This window comes from Candoia aspera, chromosome 6, assembly GCF_035149785.1.
Source record: "Candoia aspera isolate rCanAsp1 chromosome 6, rCanAsp1.hap2, whole genome shotgun sequence".
Classification (NCBI taxonomy): domain Eukaryota; kingdom Metazoa; phylum Chordata; class Lepidosauria; order Squamata; family Boidae; genus Candoia; species Candoia aspera.
The window spans coordinates 56,754,571-56,778,524 of NC_086158.1; the positions used below are offsets into that span (position 1 = coordinate 56,754,571).

At 37.8% G+C, this 23,954-nt stretch overlaps 1 protein-coding gene across 1 annotated transcript in view; it reads left to right on the forward strand.

Annotated features, from left to right (window-relative positions):
- The window catches only part of ATRNL1 (attractin like 1), a 609,453-nt gene that overhangs the window by 146,533 nt on the left and 438,966 nt on the right, over nt 1-23,954 (forward strand). The window contains exons 19-20 of the mRNA XM_063307208.1: nt 2,968-3,105; nt 21,128-21,221. Of these exons, the coding sequence (XP_063163278.1) occupies nt 2,968-3,105; nt 21,128-21,221 (232 nt within the window). The remainder of the gene's footprint in view (nt 1-2,967; nt 3,106-21,127; nt 21,222-23,954) is intronic.

The following is a 23,954-nucleotide window of genomic DNA, read 5'->3' on the forward strand; positions in this document are numbered from 1 at the left end:
TTAATTTAACTCTGTGTAATTTATAGTGAACTTGATGCTAAATAAACACAAAGACTAATAGCTCCCCAGTTAGCTGTTCTCAAATTTGTGACCATTATCAGATTAATTAAATTACACAGCAATCTTTAGTTAATCAACATTATAGGAAGTAATTCAATAAAAAGAAAGAAATACAGAATCAAAACAGTTTGGCTGTGCTCCATGTTAAGGAAAAGAATGTAACATCTGCTCATATAAAATCAATGAGACTAATCCCATTAACCCCTGTTTATTTTATTAGTGTTGAAATACAATTTGTTTAATAGGTGAAGCATAAAGTATAGTGAAAATTACTTATTGAGTTTACCTATTTCAACTGTACATAGTAGCCATCTAGTAAAATATGACCACTGAAAAACAAGCAATCAGTATTTTAAAGGAATATTGATAAATATTAGGTGGAAGTTCTTTCTAATTGAAACTAGAACATCTGAGTGACAAAAGCAGGAGAAAGATAATGTTAACATGATTATATGTTCAATGGGATTATTATTTTGAATTTTCCAAATATTTGAATGGAAAGAAAAGGATATTTAGATATACTGTGAGGGGGTATTTAATCAGTCTAAATTAAATTCACTCAATTCTTTGGGTCTAGAAATTAGTGGAAGCCACCAGGAATTGACCATACCTTTATTTGCATAGATATAAATGCATAGATATATATTTTTTCAGTGAATTGAGAAGCATTTGAAATCAATAGTTGAATCTTCATCTTCAACATAATATAAATCTATTAAGGCCGCTATATTTCTTTAAAAAAGAGAATGAAATTTCCCTTTAAAACAGGCAGGTATCCTACAGGCCTAGGACATGTGGGCCTCAGTCTTATTTCAGAAGCACTGTTCAAGAAAATAACTCAGACGTCAGATAAGAGCAGCTTCTCCTAATCAGTTTCATGGAGCACGGGGTAGAAAAATGTTAGAAAGAGTGAGAAATTTTTTTGGAAAGAATAGAGAATTTTGGAAAATTCTCCAGAAAAGTCTTGCCAACTTTTCCATTTGGCTCTGCCTAACTGTTGGTTCAGCTTTCTTATTTGAAAGCCACATTCTGTCATCAGATCAGTTGCCTCTAAATCAGTTCAGTGATTTGGAAGGGCTTTGCACATATATATTTAGAAAACATTTATTTAATTTTCTTAATTAATATGAATCATTCAACTGGATCAAAGCTGATTTACCTATTCCTTAATATCATGCCATAGGTTTTATTTCTGGTCATGCTTCTGTGAAAAGGATTTTGTGGTTCATATATTATGTTTTTACCTCTACAATAGATCACTGAGTATAAGCAATACAAGGAATTGAGGTATTTATTAAAGCTCATATGTGTGTCTACTTCACACAGTTGCTGAGTGTCAAAGACAAACTTGGGAACCCAATTTTGTAAGCAGGTTCAAAGTATTTTACCAGTGTCCCACATTATAAAGAATGTTTTCTTCTATCAGCATAATACTGTAATTGGCTTTCATATGAGTAGCTCATGTTGTATTAGCTGCTTTAATTATTTGAAAACTGGTGCTTTCTACATATTCCAGTTAGGTGCAAAGCATCTTTTTCCAGTGCTTTGCACAGTCCTACTGTGTTGCTGCCTGATAGCACTTCTATAAAAATCTTATCTTTTCACTAGCCATCAGCAATATAGCCATAATCAGAAACTGATCCTTGATGTCATAATCAATGCATATATATCCTGGTTTTTAAGTTCCAGTAGAACCCTTTCCTCATGGCATCCCCCAGGGTATGATCTCTTAAAATGGCAGACAGATGAAAGGGCAGGTGACTGAGAAGGCAGGTTGTTTGAAGGAACTGCCATGACTGGCTGGTGCAAGTATTCTTTAGGTTTGTACATTAGCACAACCTTGGTATAGCACCCTGCTTTATTCTGGCCACAGATAGTGAACGAGAGAGAGACATGCTCATAGCTTCCTAAAGTACTGAATTAAGAAGCACCCAGCAAGCAGAGATGCTATATTAGTATAGGACACTGTGGATGGACAGCAAGGAATAATGATCCCTGTAAGCAGCAGGAAGAGGTAATTAGTAATAAGGGCACTCAAAAATGTTCAGGCCAGGGAGGCTAAGAGATAGAAAGTTGATTTTCACGAATACTAAGTGCTGCATCAGTTCAGTTCAGAATGGCTGTGGTGAGATGTAATGGTTTTTTTTCCCTCAGGATAAAAATATATCATATTGCTTGTGCAGTTTTTCGACAACTATAGCAGCCCCGGGCAGCTGGTTAATGAGTACTTGCAGATGAGATTTGCATATTTAATCTTCCACTGGTTTCATCAGGCAATGCACCACCATAGCCAAAGAGTTAGACTGGTGGATGTATTAGTTGTTTCTGTGACTGTTTCCCCGTGGCTAGTAATATAAATTTCCTTGCTGTTCTCACAAAGGAATCTGGGTTACGGGACACTGCTGCTGCTGTAGGGAGAAATGGACCCTTTTCCCCCAGTCTGTTTGGCAGTTGTCTCTTTCAATGGGTCTCCTTCGCTATCTTCCTTAATATGTTCTGCTAGCTCCTGCAGGTATTTGGAATGCAAAGGCAGCCCTTGATCTGAGGGTGTCATATGGCCAACATCTACTCTCTTTTATAGCATAGCTGTCTCATTATGCCTTCTCTCTGTCACTGGATTGCAGTATGCATTTTCCCCTGCATTGCCATCACTGCAGCAAAAGAACAGGATCCAGGGTTCCTAATAAAATAAATTAGATTGTACACAGGAAACTATATATCCAAGGTACATTCTTTAGAGTTCCAAATCAACTATTCTAAATTTGTATTTATTCATTTTACTAAATTCATACGTTGATTAAAAAATGCTAACCACACTGTTCTATACTTTTTAAGAATGAATATTCTTTTGCTTTTTCTTTCAGTCCCCCAAATATATATAACCTGGTTATTTTGTTTTAATTGCAGCTTGCCAATGCAATGGACATAGCACCTGCATTAATGGCAATGTGTGTGACCAGTGCAAAAATCTAACTACAGGAAAACAGTGTGAAACATGCATGCCAGGCTATTATGGAGATCCAACAAATGGAGGACAGTGCACAGGTAACTGTCTTAAAATAGAGTTTCTGCTCTTTATATGAATGAAATGATGGAAAAATATTTTTTAAACTCGATTCAGTGATTTTTAAAAAAAAAACATAACAGTTAATCTGCTGCATTTTCTATAACTGGTAATAATTTAGCTGGTATAAATATGAGAAATGCATTCATTTTAGATGAATAATACCTTTATTGCATTAGATTACTTCTAAATTGTCCTATCATAGAATTTTGAAACTTTTGTTATATAAAGGGTTATATCCCATTCTTACTGCCAGAATGCTCTATGATCCAGTATCATCAGAATAAAGGAAGTTTATTTTTTTAATAAGAATTTTATTAAGTTTAAGGCAAAGATAAAAACCACAAAAAAGAAAAAAAAAACTGCAAAAAGAAAAAAACCCCTAAAAAGTATGAAGCACAAGAAGAAAAGAATTTTAAAGATTACATAAAGAGTTAACTTCTGACTTTTAACAGCAAGAATATACAGCAATTTCCATAACCAAACCCTTACTCTTGTGAGGTTTGAGTCTGACCTTGACTCTGAAAATGAAACTTACCTTGAGCCAGAAGGGGAAAACAAAACTAATTGGGAAAGATCTGGGGAAATAGAAACTAGTAGTGACTCAGCAAAGCAGGAGAATTCGGAGACATTTATTGGGCAGAATCCGGAGGGAGGTTTGAATCCTCCAATTAGTGTGCGAGAGAGGAGAGCGGAGAAGCACGCGAAGCAAAAGGAGGCCCGATTGGCTACAGAGGAAAAACAGCACAAAAAGGATCACATAAAAAGGCACCAGTGCTAGGAGCAAACTGCCGGAGACAACCGTTCTGCACTTACAGCTTCGACAGGAGAATCCTCACCAGGAAATGGAGCCTCACCTGTAGCTGACACAGAATCAGTGCCAGCTCCTTCTACCGATGTGGACCTACCTCCTTTGCACCCTGATCCAGCCAAGTCCAGCCTTGCATCCAATTCCGAATCTCGTCTTGCCGTTCCAGCTGAGTACAGCCTTGTATCCAGTTCCAAGCCTTGTCTCGTCATTCTAGCCAAGCACAGTCTTGCCTCCAGTTCCAAGCCTCGTCTTGCTGTTCCAGCCACATCCAGCCTTGCCTCTAGTTCCAAGTCTTGTCTTGCCGCTTCAGCCCAGTCCAGTCTTGTCTCTAGTTCCAAGCCTTGTCTTGCCACTCTAGCCAAGTCCAGCCTCACCTCCCGTTCCAAGCCTTGTCTTGCCGATCCAGCCATGCCTTGTCTTGTCACTCCAGCAGAGTCCATCGCCAAGCCTAACCTCACCTCCATGCCGCGTCCTACAGTCAAACCTCAAACTACCACCTGGTCATGCGCCCTAGCCACACCCAGCCTTGCTGCTTCCCTGAGAGAGTTAGTCGAGTTCTGTCTTGCTGTGTTGCCACAGGCTCCTTCTACTCTTGACCTGGCAGCCTTGCCCTGTGTTCCTCCACTGCCTGGGTGGACTTGATTGAATTATATTGTCTATTAATAAGGACTCTTTTCTTTTGTAAATAGTTGATTGTTAATAAAGAAGTTCCTTTTGTAATTCTGCCTGGCCATCTCATAGTCTGAACAAGACAACTCTATATCAAACCAAAATCACATCATTTCTATAAATCATTCCATTAGCACATTATGAAAATCACTAAATACAATTGTTCCCTCCCCTTATATTAAAAGAAAAAGAAATATATAAACCTTCTAATCAACTTTCTCCCCCAAAGACAACATTTACTTACCTCCTTCCTACCACTATTCTATACATTTCTGTCTACTATAATAGAAATCAAACTAAAAATATATATAAATTGTCTACTTCTATAATTAATAATACTATAACAATCTTAACCCTATTAACCCTAAAACCAAACGATTATTATTATTATACCTTATAAATCTTAACAAATAATTAAGAAGGAAAACAAACAAATCTTAAAAGCAATCCAATTAATCTTAATCCAAATCAATAAAAAAGAATAGACTCATACAAACTTAAAAGCAGTCCAAATAAACATTCTTAAATCTTTACCCCACTTCAAAATATACCAGAGTATTTACATTTCTCCATAATACACACGAAGCATTTTTTATAAAAAAAAGTCAAACAGCCCAACTGCCCCCTTTAAAAACTCAGACTTCTCAGCAGAAAACCTCCCACAGAGCAAAATCTCTTCTTTCCCATAACATTCCACCAGAAAAGCAATTTGGTCCATCCCTTTAACCCCTTCAGCACCAGAATCTGGTCATCATCATCTGGCACAACAAAAGCTTCAATTTCACTGTCGGTAGAAACATCTCCATCTTCACCAGAATCAACTTTTTCCACAACCTCCTCAGCCAGATGAAACATTTTGAAGCTGATATTTTCTACAATGTCCCAAATACCTTGCATAATATCTTGACAGGAATCAGAGAAAATCTGTTTAATCTCACAATGAAGCTCTGAGAATGTCTGCTTAAAATCCTCCATGTTACAGGCAGTAGATTATGGCACCCCCTAGATACTTAACTGGCAAAAGTAAGAGTTAATAGAAGATTTCCAGCAATGTTTACAAAAGTAAAAGTGATAAGGGGCAACTTCCCAGAGAAAGTAGCAACAGAAAGCTGATGATTCAAAACAGCAGATGCAATGTGTAGGAAAAAATCAAATTCTTAAAATTCAATACAAAAATAATAGCAGGGATGCATTTATTTATTCTCAGTCCTCCTTAATATTTAAATGTGGAAACAAGCCAAAACTTTGAAAGAATTTAAAAAATTAATCCAAAAAAAATAACAATAAGCACCAAGAGACATCACTTCTCCTTGGTTTTGGAAGCCTCTCTTGGGGTACATAAACTTAAAAAATATAAATTGGGTGATTTAGAAATGGGGTGGCTTGACTTAGTGTCCCTTTAAGGCTACAGCATGGTTTGGAAATGATGACATCCCAGACTCCCAGCATCTCTTACCAGATTAACACTAACACTGTTTGTGATCCTCTGGCTGTGAGGCGCTGTTCTGGAGTACAAATGGGATGATTCTGAATGTTTTCTGTCCATGAAAATGCTCTAAGACTTCAGAAATGGGAAATCCTGCCTGAGCCCATAAAAAAAAGCTGCATTATCAGATCTGCCTGTGGAGCTTGTAGGCACAGCTGTTCAGTTGGCCATGTCCCCACCAGAAGCAGAATAAACGAAGTTAGTTTCAATCCATCTCAAAAAACTCTTTGGGGAAGCTCACAATATTTCAGAATAATAGGAGATGTCACAGAGAATGGAGGGGCAATTGTTTGTCCTGCCGCATATTTTACATTTCCCAACTGTTCCATAAATGAAACCACTGCTGATTCAAAAAACAGCAGAGTGAACTTTGTTTCATTGAAGAAGAGCTATGGCTTCAGCAAAGTAAATCTTAATAATCTGCTAAACCTTTTTGAGGATGTCAGTAAGGTTGTATATAGAAATAGTATTAGGTGCTTGGATATCTCAAATTCTTTGATGCAGTTATTCATAAAACATTCCTGAACAAACTTAACAATACTATAAATTGCTGTTTGCTTTGGAACTAAACAGCTATCCATTTTACATTTGTAAGAAGGCTATCAGCCCCTTACATTAACCATTTATATGTTCAATCTTTAAAAATGCTGTCTTCCAATAATGCTATGAAAATTAGAAAATTCTGGTGAATTTGATAGCAGTGACTTCCTTTTATAAATGCTGCCAGAGATAGGAACATTGAAATTGTTCTTAAATGTATTTTAAAACTGTATAAACTGTTTCAGTTACTCCAGAATAAATAACAAGATTTGTATTGAAACATATTGTAACTTTTCAGCTACTTTTGAAATAAGAGGGACACAACACTATATTCAAATTAAATTGCTAAAAATATGTGCTTTATGAAAATGTTTGTGGTTATTGTGTTATCATTATCAGGAATTCAACAGTTTTTTATTGTTTTTGCTCAAGCAGCAGTTCAGAAGCAATCATAGTACAGCTTATTGATATGTGTTATACAGTTGGTTATTAGTAATTAGTAAAATATGTTTCCTTAAAATAGCCTTTCATTTCTCAGGCAGTCTCCAAACTGTATATACCAACTTGCATGTAGTTATTTACCCAAATAACTTTTAAATATGTATTTCTTTAAAAAAATAATTAGAAACTTGAGGTGCTAAAATATGTTTTACTATCAGAAATGCATCTGCAGTATTTGCATTTAAAATAAGTAAATTGTCACTAATGTGGGCTTTCTTTCTGTGGTGACTCTAAGCAGAAGTTGCTTAAGGGAATTGTATTTATTTATTGCAATATTGTCATGATCGCCGGTGCGATGTTGGCGACATCGCAACGGCTCGCATGACAAAGCACGGAGGCTTGCTAATGACTGGAGAGGGATGGGCGATAAAACAGGACAAAGACAGTAATGGGTCTAGGAGATCTACAAGCCCTCATTGCCCGGTAATTGGCAATTAACACCATTAGCAAGGAGAAGATCAGGGCGAAGATCGGAAGGGCACGTCCGGATGCTTTTGAGGAATTCCGAAGCCTAATCGCCCGGTAACGAGCCATTACGCCGCAGAAAGAAAGACGGAGCAATGCCCGAGGTGATTGGGGCTGGACGACCTCTCACCTAGCAAGCATTGTCAACCTCCTGGCATCCCCAGATGGACGGATCTACTGAGATCCTCAATGCCACCCTGGAACAATTCCTCCGCTCATACATAAACTACCAACAGGACGACTGGGTGGATTTGCTCCCCTTCGCGGAGGTGGCATACAACAGTGTGGTGCATCAAAGCACGGGACAAACCCCTTTCAGGGTGGTGTCGGGTTGGGATTTCATCCCCATTCCTGAGCTTCCACAGCCCCCGTCTCCAGTAGTGGCGGCCTGTGATTGGGGTTCTAAACTCGCAGACTCCTGGCCCGTCATTAAGGATGCTTTCAAGGAGGCACAGACCACATATAAACTTCAGGCTGACAGGCACAGACGCCAACAGCCGCGTTTTCGAGTAGGAGACATGGTTTACCTCTCCACGAAATTTATTAAGTCACCCCAGCCTTCCAAGAAACTGGCCCCCAAATTTATTGGCCCCTTTCAGGTTACACAAATTGTGAACCCGGTCACAGTACGTTTGGATCTGCCTCATAATTTAAAGCGGCTGCACCTGGTGTTCCATTGCAGCTTACTCAAGCCGGCCGGTGACCCCTCCCGGTGGCATCCACGCACTCCCCCCCCCACCCGTCATGATCGATGGACAGCAGCACTTCGAAGTCAAGGAGGTTCTTGACTCCCGCAAGTTTTGTAGCTCCCTCCAATACTTAGTGCACTGGAAACACTTCCCCCATCCTGAATGGGTCGCTGCCCACGACATTCAGGCCCCCGAGCTAATCCACAACTTCCATGTAGCATATCCCTTTAAACTTGATTTTCTTGATTTCTTTGGCTTGATTTTCTTCAGGGGGGTGGTATGTCATGATCGCCGGTACGATGTTGGCGACATTGCAACGGCTCGCATGACAAAGCACGGAGGCTTGCTAATGACTGGAGAGGGATGGGCGATAAAACAGGACAAAGACAGTAATGGGTCTAGGAGATCTACAAGCCCTCATCGCCTGGTAATCGGCAATTAACACCATTAGCAAGGAGAAGATCAGGGCGAGATCGGAAGGGCGCGTCTGGACGCTTTCGAGGAATTCCGAAGCCTAATCGCCCAGTAACGAGTCATTAGAAAGACGGAAAAAGAAAGACGGAGCAATGCCCGAGGCGATTGGGGCTGGACGACCTCTCACCTAGCAAGCATGGATGGCCGGTCACCCCGTGGAACTCGTGGGGCACACCCGGGGAATTTGGGGGTGGAGCGCTATTTGGCGCGAGTCTATTTAATTCAACTTTTGGCGTGCTTCTCTCACTCTCAGCTTTCTACTGGTGTGCACTCTATTCTGAATAAAAGCCAGAACTTAACTTTGCTTATAGTCTGAGTCTTCTATTTAGCTTAGGCACTCCTCACAAATATTGAGATATTCGTAGTCCAAAAATACTAATGTTCTATAATAATTTCAATTTCAGTACACACACACACACACACAAACACACATACAAAATATAATAATATTATATTACTTCACATTATGTTCTTAGTATATTATTTGAATGCAAAAAAATTGATAAAAGAAATTCATCAGTACCTCTTTCATAAGGATGTCTTCCTAAAATTATAGTCTGAACATCTTTTTGTGTAGAAAACTATTAGGTACAGTTCTGATAAAATTTTAAGTGAGAATTTGTGCCAAATTGTTTCCTACTAGATTCTTGTTCCATGATATGAGTAATTTGGAAAAATTCTACTGATTTTATATTTTTTAAGGGGCCACTGTAATATAAATTAGTTGGAAGGGGCTTTAATAGTACCTCCTTCCACAAAGTGTGTTTTTCCAATTTGTGATTTGAATTTCATGTTTGAATTATAAGTAAAGGTTAACTTTTTTTGTTTATGTCCTGTACTGATTATGATGACTTTCTCCTAATTTCAAATGTTGAGTTGCTTCTAGTCTTTAAATTCATGGCTGGACATTATCAAACCTTTATTCAGACTAATTCCACATCTAGAACTGGGTATTAAGGCTTAATTCATCCAAATGTTTAAAAATTCAAATACTAAATTAATTAATTAATTAATTAATTAATTAATTCATTCATTCTTTGGTGCTGTCCAACTCTGGACAGTTTACAATATAAAAAAAATACAAATACAACTATGACATATGGTAAAGATATCTATAATTATATGTAAGTAAATGGTGGACTTATTTTTGCCACAATTCAGTAATATATGCAGTATATTAATATTTAGAGTATTATAAATCACTATTTTGCATTTATTTAGTTACAGGCCTGTCTTGTAATCAATTGCTATAAAGTGGAGTACTTAAGCTTTAGGGTTATGATAAATTAAGTAGTACACATGGCTTATATTAAAAGCTTCCTATTTCTTGTATGTTTGTCAAGGGCAAATAAAGGGAGAAATAAGCAGAGACTTGCTTATTGAACATAATGAAAGAGAATATATGTTTCTCACCAAATATGCTATAAAACATTCCTTTGCTGTTTGTACATTTTTTATTTAACAGACAAGGTCATGTTGATATAAATTGAAGATCTTCTGATGAATTTTATTCCTAGATTTATTTCTTTGTATATTATTAGGTTTGTCTGCCACCAAATCCAAACAGACTCATGACAGCTTACTAAATAACAGTTAAAATATCCAGTATAACATAAAAAATAAACATATAGGTATAACTTAAAATATAAACAATAAACATCCATTGTGGGTGGATGTAATAAATATATCAAATAGTTGCTGTTACTGAATGAATAATTGTTGATTGATGGTGAAATATTTTAGGAAAAAAAGTAGAGATTTCTTTACCCTGTAAGATTTGGTAGAATTGCAATTCTGTATCCACATCTGGGAATAAACTCCATTTAAATAAATGGAGTTTATTTTTGAGTATACTTTATAAGATTGCTTGATTATATTAGCAAACTGATAAATTTAAAATTAGCATGAAGGAAATTGTATGCATAATTGGAAGATAAATAATATCATAATTGAAAAAGCAAAGGATTTTAAATTCTTCAGGTATTTACTTTTCAGTTAATCTTAACTTGGAAAAATTGAAATAAGAGTGCATAGATACGTAACCCTGTAGCTCTATTTCTCAGTGATAATTTTTCCAGCAGCAGTAAAAGTCTTTAAGGTATTAAGCAAAATGCTTTGTGTGCATAATTTTGCCTGTAGAAGGACTCGAGAGCATTAGAACTGGTCCAAAATAAATTGATCAAGGTAGTGCTTCGCATTACCTTGGTGTATTCCAAAGGTACTTTTACATCTAGAAACTGCCCTCCCTTCCATAGAGACATGTGTGAGAACTTGCCAGCTAAAATATTGATTAAAAGTAAACTGTATGAAAGACTCTCACAAACATTAATTCTCAAGGACAAGTTCATTTTTCCTCAGAAAAAAAGCATAGGTGCAGATTTAAATTACTGTGTCTTTTCAGCTTACTTTTGTTTCAACAAGGTTCTATCTCTGGAGATAAAAATAACATGTGATCTATAGAGGGATTAAAGACTACCTCCTACAGTTCGATGGGCAGTCTGTACAGAAGGCCTTTTATGCCGATTAATTCACTTACTAATATTTGGTCTGCCACACAGAATAGCTTTCTTGCAGGCTACACTCAGTGCTATGCCATGTATAGTTTTGGAGGGCAGATTTAAGAACATCTCTCTGCAAGATTGTTCTTTTTTTTCTCTCTGTTGGGAAGATTCAAGAAAATCAGTTCTGTATATTTTGTTGCATTGCTCCATATACTGTACTTATTTTGGCATTCAACATTAACATCAACTGGCAGCAGGCTGACTGGACCAGCCAGGTGAGGAAGAGAGATAACTCCTGATAGCAGACTGCTGCCATGAATTATCTAAATTTGTTTATTTGTTTGTTTATTTATTATTCAAATTTCTATCACTGCCCATTTCCCCTCAGAAAGGGGGACTTTGAGTAGTTTACAATAAAATTTGCTTAGTTTTGCTCAGTGGAAATTGTTGTAAGGAGGATTTGGGTCTATTTCAGGAACTGTTAACTTGAATTCATTGTGATTCATTGGTATTGACATGTATATAATTAATCACATTATGTTTTATTTAACAGTTATTTTATGTAATTTTGTATCATATAACAATTTTGAACCCTGATCTTAAATAACTAAACTAAACTATTCATTCAAGTCTGCTGTAAAAGCTAGTGCTTATAATCATTAACCACTGATATTTAAAAGATTTTTATCATTTTTGAGAAAATAAATAGTAAATTATTTTTCACTGAGTTCAGTTTGCTTCATGGTTATTCAGAAGAGTGTTTCAGAACAATTTCAGCAAAGAGGAAAGTATGCATATATTAAATCTGAAGAATCCTTGCTTAGCATTTTGTACTGTTTATTCTCAGTTATATTTCAGCATTTTACTGCTTCTCAAAGAATTGCTGGTAACATTCTCTTGATTAGAAACAGGCAATAAAATAACAGGAATTCCAACTTTAAGAGGACAAATGAAAGACAACATGCAATACATTCTTTGTTCAATTATCCTGCTCTGATTAAATGATCTTGTTCATTATGATACAACTCATACTTTTAAGAAAAGAATTCCTAGCATTATTGTCAAATTTCTCTGTCATGGGTTTTTCTTTAAAGCACATCTACTACTGTAGTATGAATAAGGTCATTTGGTTGGTTGTTACATTTATTGTACCTCTGCCCAGGTCTACTGAATGCTTTCTTCACAGAATGGGTTTTCCATTATTTCTCTGTATTCTCTCCCCAGCACATCCCATCAGCCCTGAGAATAATAAGAGGCTATGGTACAACAGGCAGCCAGTAGAGAGAAGAGTTGGAAAGTGTATTATTTGTGCTAAGGAGGCATGGCTTTCCTACTTGTGAATGACAGCAGAACATTAATTCTAGCATAAGCAACAGCTTTTTAGCTAAAAGAAGTCTAATTCTCAGTTAAATCCTTGATGCTTTGCTTCTTACACAGTTATTGAAGAAATTTATATCCTGTCCCATCCTATCTCCTTGTTCTAAAATGGGCATAATTAATTGTCTATGCCAATTCATTTAGACTATATTAATAGTAGTTAACAAATAGCAAATATTAATCTTTAAGTTTAAATTACAACTTCCTGTACTGTATACCTTGTTACCAACTTTGAATAAAGATTTCCTGTACATTTTATAGAAAGTACTCAGAGTTTTGGGGTAGCTGCAGCCAGTGTTAATTTAGAGTAAAGGGGAGTGCATCCTTGAATATTTATAATTTATTCCTGTTGAACGTTTAGTTCAAAGAGATAAATAACATTGTCATTCTTAAGATGTAGATGTATGAGGAATGGGAATTGGTGGATAGTATACAGTTGCTGCTGTACGTTAAGTAATAAAATACCTTGAGCTATTCTGGCCTTTTCCTAACTGCGGTCTTTAGTTTCTAAGCTTGGCACTGTAAGCAGTATGTGGCTTGAAGTTGCTGTGCAACCTTACTGATGTGGGCAGTCTCTTGGGTGTGCCTGGCCTAGTGATGAAGTAGCATCTGATCAGGACATTGTTGGTTGGCATTTGCAGGTTCTGTATCTGTTCAGGAAAATGTTATTTTCTCTCTTTAAAAGGACATCCGAGATGTAAATCCTGTCAAAATAGTTGGAATAAGAGGAAATTAATTATCCTAAAAATTGGAAATTTAAATTACAAGTAGTTCTTGCTTAATGAGGGTAATTGGGACTGGAATTTCTATCATTAAGTGATGCAGTTGTAATGCACGATGTCACATGACAGTGCTGCTTAACAACAGCAGTTCCACCAGTCCCCGGTTGCTGTCATTTAAGTGAGGAGCATGGGGGTCATCTTCAGCAAAGGATTGTTACCTTGTTGTGGTGCTGGAGCTTGAGCACCTCAATGATGCCATGAGCTAAACTGTGAAGGGCCACCCAAGACGGGAAGGTCATGAGAGAGAGGTCAGACTAAATGCGATCCCTGGGGAAGGTAATGGCAACCCACCTCAGTATTCTTGATGTGAAAACTAAATGGATCAGTACAACCAGAGATATGTCGGTATACCATTGGAAGATGAGATCCCCAGGTCAGAAGATGGTCAAAATGCTGCTGGGGAGGAACAGAGGATGAGTTCAACTAGCCCCAGACGTGATGACGCAGCTAGCTCAAAGCCAAAAGGACGGCTAGCAGCCGATGGTGCTGGTAGTGAACGGTGAATCCGATGTTCGAAGGATCAACACACCATTGGAACCTGGAATGTAAGATCTATGAGCCAGGGCAAATTGGATGTGGTTATTGGTGAGATGTCAAGATTAAAGATAGACATTTTGGGCGTCAGTGAACTGAAATGGACTGGAATGGGCCACTTCACATCAAATGACCACCAGATCTACTACTGTGGACAAGAGGACCACAGAAGAAATGGAGTAGCCTTCATAATTAATAGTAAAATGGCTAAAGCAGTGCTTGGATACAATCCAAAAATGATAGAATGATCTCAATCCGAATTCAGGGCAAGCCATCTAACATCACAGTGATCCAAATATACGCCCCAACCACAGATGCTGAAGAAGCTGAAGTAGAGCAGTTCTATGAGGATCTGCAGCACCTACTGGACAACACGCCTAAAAGAGATGTTATTTTCATCACGGGAGACTGGAATGCTAAGGTGGGCAGTCAGTTGACACCAGGAATTACCGGTAAGCATGGCCTGGGTGTACAAAATGAAGCAGGACATAGGCTGATAGAATTTTGCCAAGACAACTCACTCTGCATAACAAACAGTCTCTTCCAACAACCTAAGAGACAGCTTTATACATGGACTTCCCCAGATGGACAACACCGAAATCAGATTGACTACATCCTTTGGAGCCAAAGGTGGCGGACATCTATACAGTCGGTAAAAACAAGACCTGGAGCTGACTGTAGTTCAGATCACGAACTTCTTCTTGCACAATTTAGGATCAGACTAAAGAGATTAGGGAAGACCCACAGATCAGCTAGATATGAGCTCACGAATATTCCTAAGGAATATGCAGTGGAGGTGAAGAATCGATTTAAGGGACTGGACTTAGTAGATAGGGTCCCGGAAGAACTATGGACAGAAGTTCGCAACATTGTTCAGGAGGTGGCAACAAAATACATCCCAAAGAAAGAGAAAACCAAGACGGCAAAATGGCTGTCTGCTGAGACACTAGAAGTAGCCCAAGAAAGAAGGAAAGCAAAAGGCAACAGTGATAGGGGGAGATATACCCAATTTAATGCAAAATTCCAGAGGTTAGCCAGAAGAGATAATTATTTTTAAACAAGCAGTGGGCAGAAGTGGAAGAAGACAATAGAATAGGAAGGACAAGAGACCTCTTCCAGAAAATTAGAAACATTGGAGGTAAATTCCAGGCAAAAATGGGTATGATCAAAAACAAAGATGGCAAGGACCTAACAGAAGAAGAAGAGATCAAGAAAAGGTGGCAAGAATATACAGAAGACCTGGTCAGGAAGGATAACAGTATCGGGGATAGCTGTGACGGTGTGGTCAGTGAGCTAGAGCCAGACATCCTGAAGAGTGAGGTTGAGTGGGCCTTAAGAAGCATTGCTAATAACAAGGCAGCAGGGGACGACGGCATCCCAGCTGAACTGTTCAAAATCTTGCAAGATGATGCTGTCAAGGTAATGCATGTTATATGCCAGCAAATTTGGAAAACACAAGAATGGCCATCAGATTGGAAAAAATCAATTTATATCCCCATACCAAAAAAGGGAAACACTAAAGAATGTTCAAACTATCGAACAGTGGCACTCATTTCACATGCCAGTAAGGTAATGCTCAAGATCCTGCAAGGAGGACTTCAGCAATTCATGGAGCGAGAATTGCCAGCTGTACAAGCTGGGTTTAGAAAAGGCAGAGGAACTAGGGACCAAATTGCCAATATCTGATGGATAATGGAAAAAGCCAGGGAGTTTCAGACAAACATCTATTTCTGTTTTATTGACTATTCTAAAGCCTTTGACTGTGTGGACCATAACAAATTGTGGCAAGTTCTTAGTGGTATGGGGATACCAAGTCATCTTTTCTGCCTCCTGAAGAATCTGTATAACGACCAAGTAGCAACAGTAAGAACAGACCACGGAACAACGGACTGGTTTAAGATTGGGAAAGGAGTACGGCAGGGCTGTATACTCTCACCCTACCTATTCAACTTGTATACAGAACACATCATGCGACATGCTGGGCTTGAGGAATCCAAGGCTGGAGTTAAAACAATCTCAGATATGCAGATGATACCACTTTGATGGCTGAAAACGAAGAGGAACTGAGGAGCCTTATGATGAAGGTGAAAGAAGAAAGTGCAAAAGCTGGCTTGCAGCTAAACCTCAAAAAAAACCAAGATTATGGCAACCAGCTTGATTGATAACTGGCAAATAGAGGGAGAAAATGTAGAAGCAGTGAAAGACTTTGTATTTCTATGTGCGAAGATTACTGCAGATGCTGACTGCAGTCAGGAAATCAGAAGATGCTTAATCCTTGGGAGAAGAGCAGTGACAAATCTCGATAAAATAGTTAAGAGCAGAGACATCACACTGACAACAAAGGTCTGCATGGTTAAAGCAATGGTGTTCCCTGTAGTAACATATGGTTGCGAGAGCTGGACCATAAGGAAGGCTGAGAGAAGGAAGATAGATGCTTTTGAGCTGTGGTGTTGGAGGAAAATTCTGAGAGTGCCTTGGACTGCAAGAAGATCAAACCAGTCCATCCTCCAGGAAATAAAGCCAGACTCCTCACCTGAGGGAATGATATTCAAGGCAAAACTGAAATACCCTGGCCACATAATGAGAAGACAGGACACCCTGGAGAAGATGCTGATGCTAGGGAGAGTGGAAGGCAAAAGGAAGAGGGGCCGACCAAGGGCAAGATGGATGGATGATATTCTAGAGGTGATGGATTCGTCCCTGGGGGAGCTGGGGGTGTTGACGACCGACAGGAAGCCTTGGTGTGGGCTGGTCCATGAAGTCATGAAGAGTCGGAAGCAACTAAACGAATAAACAACAACATGGGGGTCATTAAGTGAGGACCTCAAGTGATCGCAACTTTTGACTTTCTGTTGGCTTCCCCATTGACTTCGCTTGTGGGAAGCCAGCAGGGAAGATTGCAAATTGCAATCATATGACTGTGGGACACTTCAATGGTCAGAAATCCAGGCTGGTTGCTGAGTCCGCAGATCACAATCACGTCACTGCAGGGATACTGCAATAGCCATAACTTTGAGGACCAGTCGTAAGTACCACTTGTTCAACACCGTCGCAAGTTTGAATGGTCACTGAATGAGTGGTTGTTAACCGAGGACCACATGTATCAAAACCAACCCCTTCCTCAGTTCAGGAACCCAAACTGATAAATAACAAGCTGGGCTCTGTCTACATAATATAAACAGACATACTGACAAAGACCCACTGTCAAGGCTCTGCTTAAACATACCCCAAAGAAAGGGAATGTACCACTTCCTTTGATAATTAAATTTATTGTCAAACTGCTTCTACCAATAAGATGTTTTAATATTCAACCAGAATCTGCCTTCCTGTAACTTAAAACTGTTTATTTATTATTTATTTATTGTCTATCCAGCCTTTATTATTTTTATAAATAACTCAAGGTGGCAAACTTACTGAATACTCCTCCCTCCTCCTCTTTTCCCGACAACAACAACCTTGTGAGGTGAGTTGGGCTGAGAGAGTGTGACTGGCCCAAAGTCACCCAGCTGGCTTTCATGCCAAGGCGGGACTAGAATTCTCAATCTCCTGGTTTCTAGCCCATTGCCTTAACCACTAGACCAAAGTGGCTCCAATCTATTCTCAAGGTTAAATATTCCCAGTTTCCTCAGTCAGTCTTTGTAAGATTAATTTCCTGTTTCCTGATCATTCTTGTTGCTCTTCTTTACATCTGGTCCTGTTTTACTGGACATAGTACTTAAGGTGGGGCCTGTCCAATGCAATATATAGTGGAACTTTTACTTACGGTGATTTGGAAATACAATTCTGTTGATGTAATCTAAATGGCAGTTGCCTTTTTACGCAGCCATGCCACACTGCTGACTTGTATGTTCAATTTTAATTTAAAGATACTTTCCACATTTATTATTAGATCCATTATCCAAAACATATGCATTTGTTTTCCTGTTCCCAATTAAATTTCCTAATTTCCCAATCAAATTTCCCAGTTAAATTTCCCAATTAAATTTCCCAATTAAATAAATTTACCTTTGTTTATATTCTGTTACTTTCACTTGTTCCCTAACCTTTTCAAGATCATTCTGAATTGAGTTTCTGTGTTTAGGAGTATTAGTTTTGTATTACCTACAGATCTGATCAGCTTTCTTTCCATCTCACCATCCAAATCACTAATGAAAACTTGGAAGAGTATTGGTCCAAGACTAAATTCTATAGTACCTCACTGCATACCTCACTACAGTTTGATGAGTACCCATTGATGAGCACTTCTTAAACATAGTTTTAAAGGTAGCTTTGGATCTATTTAACAAACATCCCCAGGATTTTTCAGAAATAATGAAAAGACTATCTTGCTAGTATGAAATGTATCTGATACTAGTTAACCTATCTGCCTGTCAGTAGATGTTCCTTAACTATATTTTTGTCAAGCTGTAGCTGGAATTCTGTTCTTCCATAGCTATCTGGCAAGATACATATTGTATCCCCTCCTCAGAGAAGAAAAGCTAAGATAGGAGTTAAATAATTCCACCCCTTCTTTGTTTTCTGTTACCTTTGCCACCTTCACTGAATAAACCAATAATATGTGGTCTTGCTTAAATCTGTATTTCAGCTGTCAAACATAAAAAAATATTCCATGTTTTGAAAGATTGTCTAATTATCAAAACTACAATTGATTCTTGGACTCACTATACAGATACGCATACAGTAATATATAGGAAGCAAAAGTTATTGGAGGCAAGAGATAAAAGAAAAGGAAATAAAGCTAATAACAATATTTCTTTCCCCCTTTTTTCATACTTCCCACTAACTCCATACAGTTATGTGACACTTTATGACATAATTTCTTCACTAAAGTCCAAGTAATTCCCTGTTCCTCTTTTCTTATGCCTACTTTCCATCAATTCTGTTAGGTGATTAATCTGTCATATATTACTTTTTTATACAGGATTTGTACTTTCTCTTCCTGCAGTCATCATACTTTCACTTTATTTTCTTTTACTTCTTTCCTTTTCTTCCATGTCTATGTTTATACAGTATACTTGACATTGCCAAGAGATGGTCTGCCCCACAGTCAAAACTCACATCATCGTTTCCTCTGCTAATTGTCTCAGCTTTTCATCATAAATAATCAAATCAACTGTGATTTATGCCTTTGCTATGCATAATCTTAGGCTTAAATTGTGTATTCAAAGCAGACATACATTTTTTTCTAAGCAGATAATCATCATTTTCATTTTGGGGTCTCTGAATAGTCCAATAATTTTTTTGTATTCTCTCATCCATTCATATCATGTATCTTACATCTCATTCATTCAGAATGTTGCACATTTTTTCCCATAACTTACTTCATTGTCATCATTTACAAGAACATAAAATACCACTATCACCAACCTACGAATATTCCTACTTGCTTTCAGATTTCTGTAGCAACAATCGGGATTGGAGAGGAATGACCAATTAAAATTCCCTCTGAGCTCAGCTTAATAAGTTTTATTAGGAAAAAGGTTAAAATGAGAACACAAAATTTCAGCAAGTAACTTTGCTGTATTTTATGAACCTATGTATAACCAATTCATGCTTGTTATGTTTGGCTTTCTTCCTTCCTCTATGTGTTTGATGTAAATGAGGAGGGTGCCGTTGTCTTTTGATTTTATTTACATAACAGTTACAATACTGATACAACATTATCAGTCTGAGAATCCTCTGTTACCTTGTCATACATAGCTACAATCTAGATGATACCCATTAGCGTTCATTACATTTACTTTCATTTCCATACATATATTCATTGGATCCATTCTACAAGGTCAGACCACTCTCATTCAGCTCTGTTGTATCCTTCCCCTTTTTCTTACATGAATGCACAACATACCATTTTTTTTTCATTCATTAATTCATGTTCTTTACATTTACAGTCCAAATGGCAATGTTCAGGGATGGTACCCATGGGTTCAGGGATGGTACTAATTCCAAACAGAATATATACAGTACATAAGAGTACCAGATAGAAAGTGTTTTATTATAAAGTGTTGCTTTTTATTAAAAAAAGACACTACTGCTTTCTAATTTACAATAAGCACTCTACCATATATCCTCTGTTTCTATTTGCTAATTTAATCTTCTATCTCCCTGTCCATTTCCACATTTATCTCTAACTTTTATTTCTGTATCTAACTGCTTGGATTATTATCTGCTTAATTTCTATCCAAAGCTCTGTATTTTATTTTTTTGCCTCTATCACATATCATGTTTTGATCAAAGCTATAAAAACAACTTGAGCAGGGAGCAGCATCTAACGTTGGCTGATCCTCAAAAGCTAAACCAGATCAGACCTGTTGGGTGAGAGATGTTCAGGAAAATCGAAGGCTTTTACCTGGAGTGGAAAGTCAAAAATACATCCCAGAAGAAGGCAATGACAAACTATTTTCATACTTTTGCTAATAATAGTAGTTTTTTGGGAACAAATAGTCACATGTAGTTAAACCTTGCTTAAGGAAGTATTTAGTTCTTAAAAAAATTAGTTCCTCAAATTGTTGGTTGAATGAATACATTTTCTTGTTCTGAGATAGAGTGAGTGTGTTTTATATGGTCCTTAATTCAACTGGTTATTTGAATCTTTTTTTTTTTTTAATTTTAGTTATAGCTTTATATATATATATATATATATATATTAAATGCTTACATGATAGGGAAAATGATAACTTCTGGGGCTTGATGGTGATTTATGCAAATATCATTTGTCTAATAATATTGCTTATTTGAATATGTATTTCTATTATATTTGATAAAACAACAAAGCTTAGATCTCTCCCTCCCGCTCCAAAAAAAGATATGGAACTATATACCTGAGGATTTTAAAATGGAAAGATGGCTTCTATGATAGACAGTGTGCCTCCACTTGAATTTTTTTCCACTTTTTCACTATTTCTGTCTGTCTATCTTTCCTCTTTTTTTCTCCAAGAATGGAGTTGCATTGGAAGATAAAAAATAGATTTTAAAAAATCACTACAGCATCCTCTCTTTTATTAGGTAAAACGTCATGTGACTGAAAGGCTCTTTTGTTTATGGGACTGTTTAATATTCAAGCCATAATCATCAGTCCATAAAATGCATAGTCTTGATATCCAAAGTTATAATTGGATATAATTATTAATAAATAATTATAATTATTAAACCTATTTCCTTTTTGATTTTATAGCTTGCACATGTAGTGGTCATGCAAATATTTGTCACATGCAAACAGGAAAATGCTTCTGCACGACCAAAGGAATCAAAGGAGACCAGTGTCAACTGTAAGTATAAATGATAAAATCTTAATTTAAATCTTATGTTTATGGATGACTCATACAATAAATTTAGTTTTGTCACTATTTGTGAGCTGATAAAGAGGTTTCACTACTGAGCTAGTTCTGTCCTTTTTGGAAAAGCTTTTTGTATTAATGTAAAGGGATGTTGCAAATATTAAAGTTCAGTTTCAAGAATTGTTTATCTTGTACATCCAGAAAAGTTCCATGTGTTCAATTATTATATACAGTTACTTTCAAAACTATGGTAATGTTTCAAAGTGGACAATATAAATGTCTGGCTTTCTCTATGACACCCAACTGTAACTCATGCCAGAACCTTTGTAAGCCTATGGTTCAATTCTGGTGCCAGTCTGTATTTGCAAGGTATCAAGAATCACCAAATGCCAATGGGTAGCTGAATTCTTCTGTGATCCCCTTAATTTCTATTTGCTCCAGCCTCAAAGGCCTTGGAGGTGCTCTTGGTTCCTAAGAGATGAGATCTCTTCAAGAAGCACAACCCTTCCTTACAAATATGGAATTTTACTGATGGTTTGGAAGGAGGCAGAGTACTCTCATGCATGGTGTGGTAGAGATGGTGGGATAGGAACCTGCAGTTTTCATGCTTAAGACAACTTTCATGTCAAGAGATCTCAGTTGTCTTGCATGTCTTGAAGAGAATGGATAAATATACTTTGAATCAAAATGTAGAAGAAAAGCTTAGAATTTAAACCTATATAAAGGATTTTAATCACACACAAATACTTTGATATGTACTGTAGTAGGTAGATCTTCTGTTGTAGTCAATTTCATTCTTGCGTGCAAGAAAATATGTATCCTAGCTGAATAATGCCCCAGGCTCTACTGCTGAGTAAGCAGAATAAGGGGTTGAGAGTCAGGACAGCTTAGATTTACAGCTGAGTTGCAACATGACATGTGGCCAGGTATAGACATAGCCTATGTATCTGGTGGCATAACTTCTCTTGGGCAGTAAACAGACCTTTTCTGATCTTAACAGCATGAATTCACCTTTCAAAGACCTAAAATGTGGGTGGAGGACATGGCACCTGTTAATATGTTTTCTACTACAGATTAAGGTTACTATGGTAACTAATCATTTTGGCCGGGTGAAGAGGTTGAATTTAATTGTCCCCTTTTCATGTGTTAATGGTTGCATTGCCTAAGGGAGGAACTTGCCTGAACTTGTTTTAGTTTCAGTTTCCCTTCTGTGTAGGCTTGCAGAGAATATGCAGCTGAGAGAAATCTCTCCTCTCAGCAAACAGCCTTTAAATATGTTTGTTTTCTGTAAATATATTTATTTTTATAGAAATGCCTGGTGTGCGAGGCATTTCTGATCTCTCCTGGGCCAAATGCTTTCTTGGCACTCTGCCAACAGCACCAACTGCTTATATTCACCCACAGTTCCTCAAATCTTTCCTCACTGCCCAGGCAGACCTGAATTAAAACAATCATTGTGGCTAGGTTGCTTTGACATAATAGCTGACTGTCAGTCCTTCTAGGTACATAGAAAATCAAAGTCATTTAGGCGAGTACTACTTTTACTGTAAGGTCATAGTAACAGAATCTTGCAAGTCTGAATGTGCCTCCCCTTCCCTCCCTTTATCTTCATGTGAACTAGGGAGGGGCTTGTCTGAGACATTTACTGTACATACGTAACATTCCTGCCCTGGACTCAGATTTGTTTTATCTGACTGTTGCCTTGGCAGGAGCTCTTCCTCCAGTCCCTCAAGGCCATTCGCACTGCCCTCTACACTGACTTCAAATTTAATCAGAGAATGACATGCTGCTGCTGCTGCTATAGAACATTCCTCTTCTTTTGTCTGACCTATGGTCCGCTAGCCATATCACATATCTTCATGCTGCATGTTCAGCACCTGATGTCTATGCAGCCTCAGAGTCCACTTACTCTATTGGACTCAGCTGTAACTGGAGCTTAGCAGTATAATCAGTGGCTATCCATGAGGATAGGTAGGCCATGGGAGTGAAGCTGATAGAGAATGGAGGACTGCCAAATGGATGGTGGATTAATCCCACTGTATCTCAGACACCTGAAGGACTGATAGACCCATGAAGCATCTCCATCAGCTTTTAGCAAACTTTTAGTGCTGTTTAGGAAATGGCACACAGGTTAGCTACATGGTATATGCAACTAGACTGCATCTCTCAAATGACGCCCATGTGAGTTGTTTTAAGGACAATATCCACCTTCTCATCATGGGCCATCTGGATCTCGGGCAGGCTACAGCCAGTGATCTGGATGGCAAGTTAAGTGGTTGAGTCCTGAGTTCCCCTCTACTGGCAGGTCAAACTCTCACCCCCAGCAATAGGAGATTTAATTAAAGAAGAAAATCTCCAATTATGGCCAGATAAGGCTGGACTGCATGTCTTGTACTCCTTCTTGGGCCGTGTGCTGTGGGGGAGAAGAGGCACACGTTTATGCTGTTCCCACAGACTTACATTGGCAGTGGCAGATTTTTTGGAGCTGTTCTGGTGGGTGAGGAGGCTTGCATGGTGTGGTGATGCTATGGCTCCTCAGTCAAAAGTATCCATCTCTAAGTGGATAATTAGATGATATCCATCTCTGTACTATATATGGAACTCTTTTAAGAGAAACTCTTGAAGTTTACAAATTCTTCTTTGTGTTTCTCCATAATGGAAATGTCAGTTCTTGATTTTGATCAACTGACACGAATCACTAAGAAATGTTGAATGCACTTCACT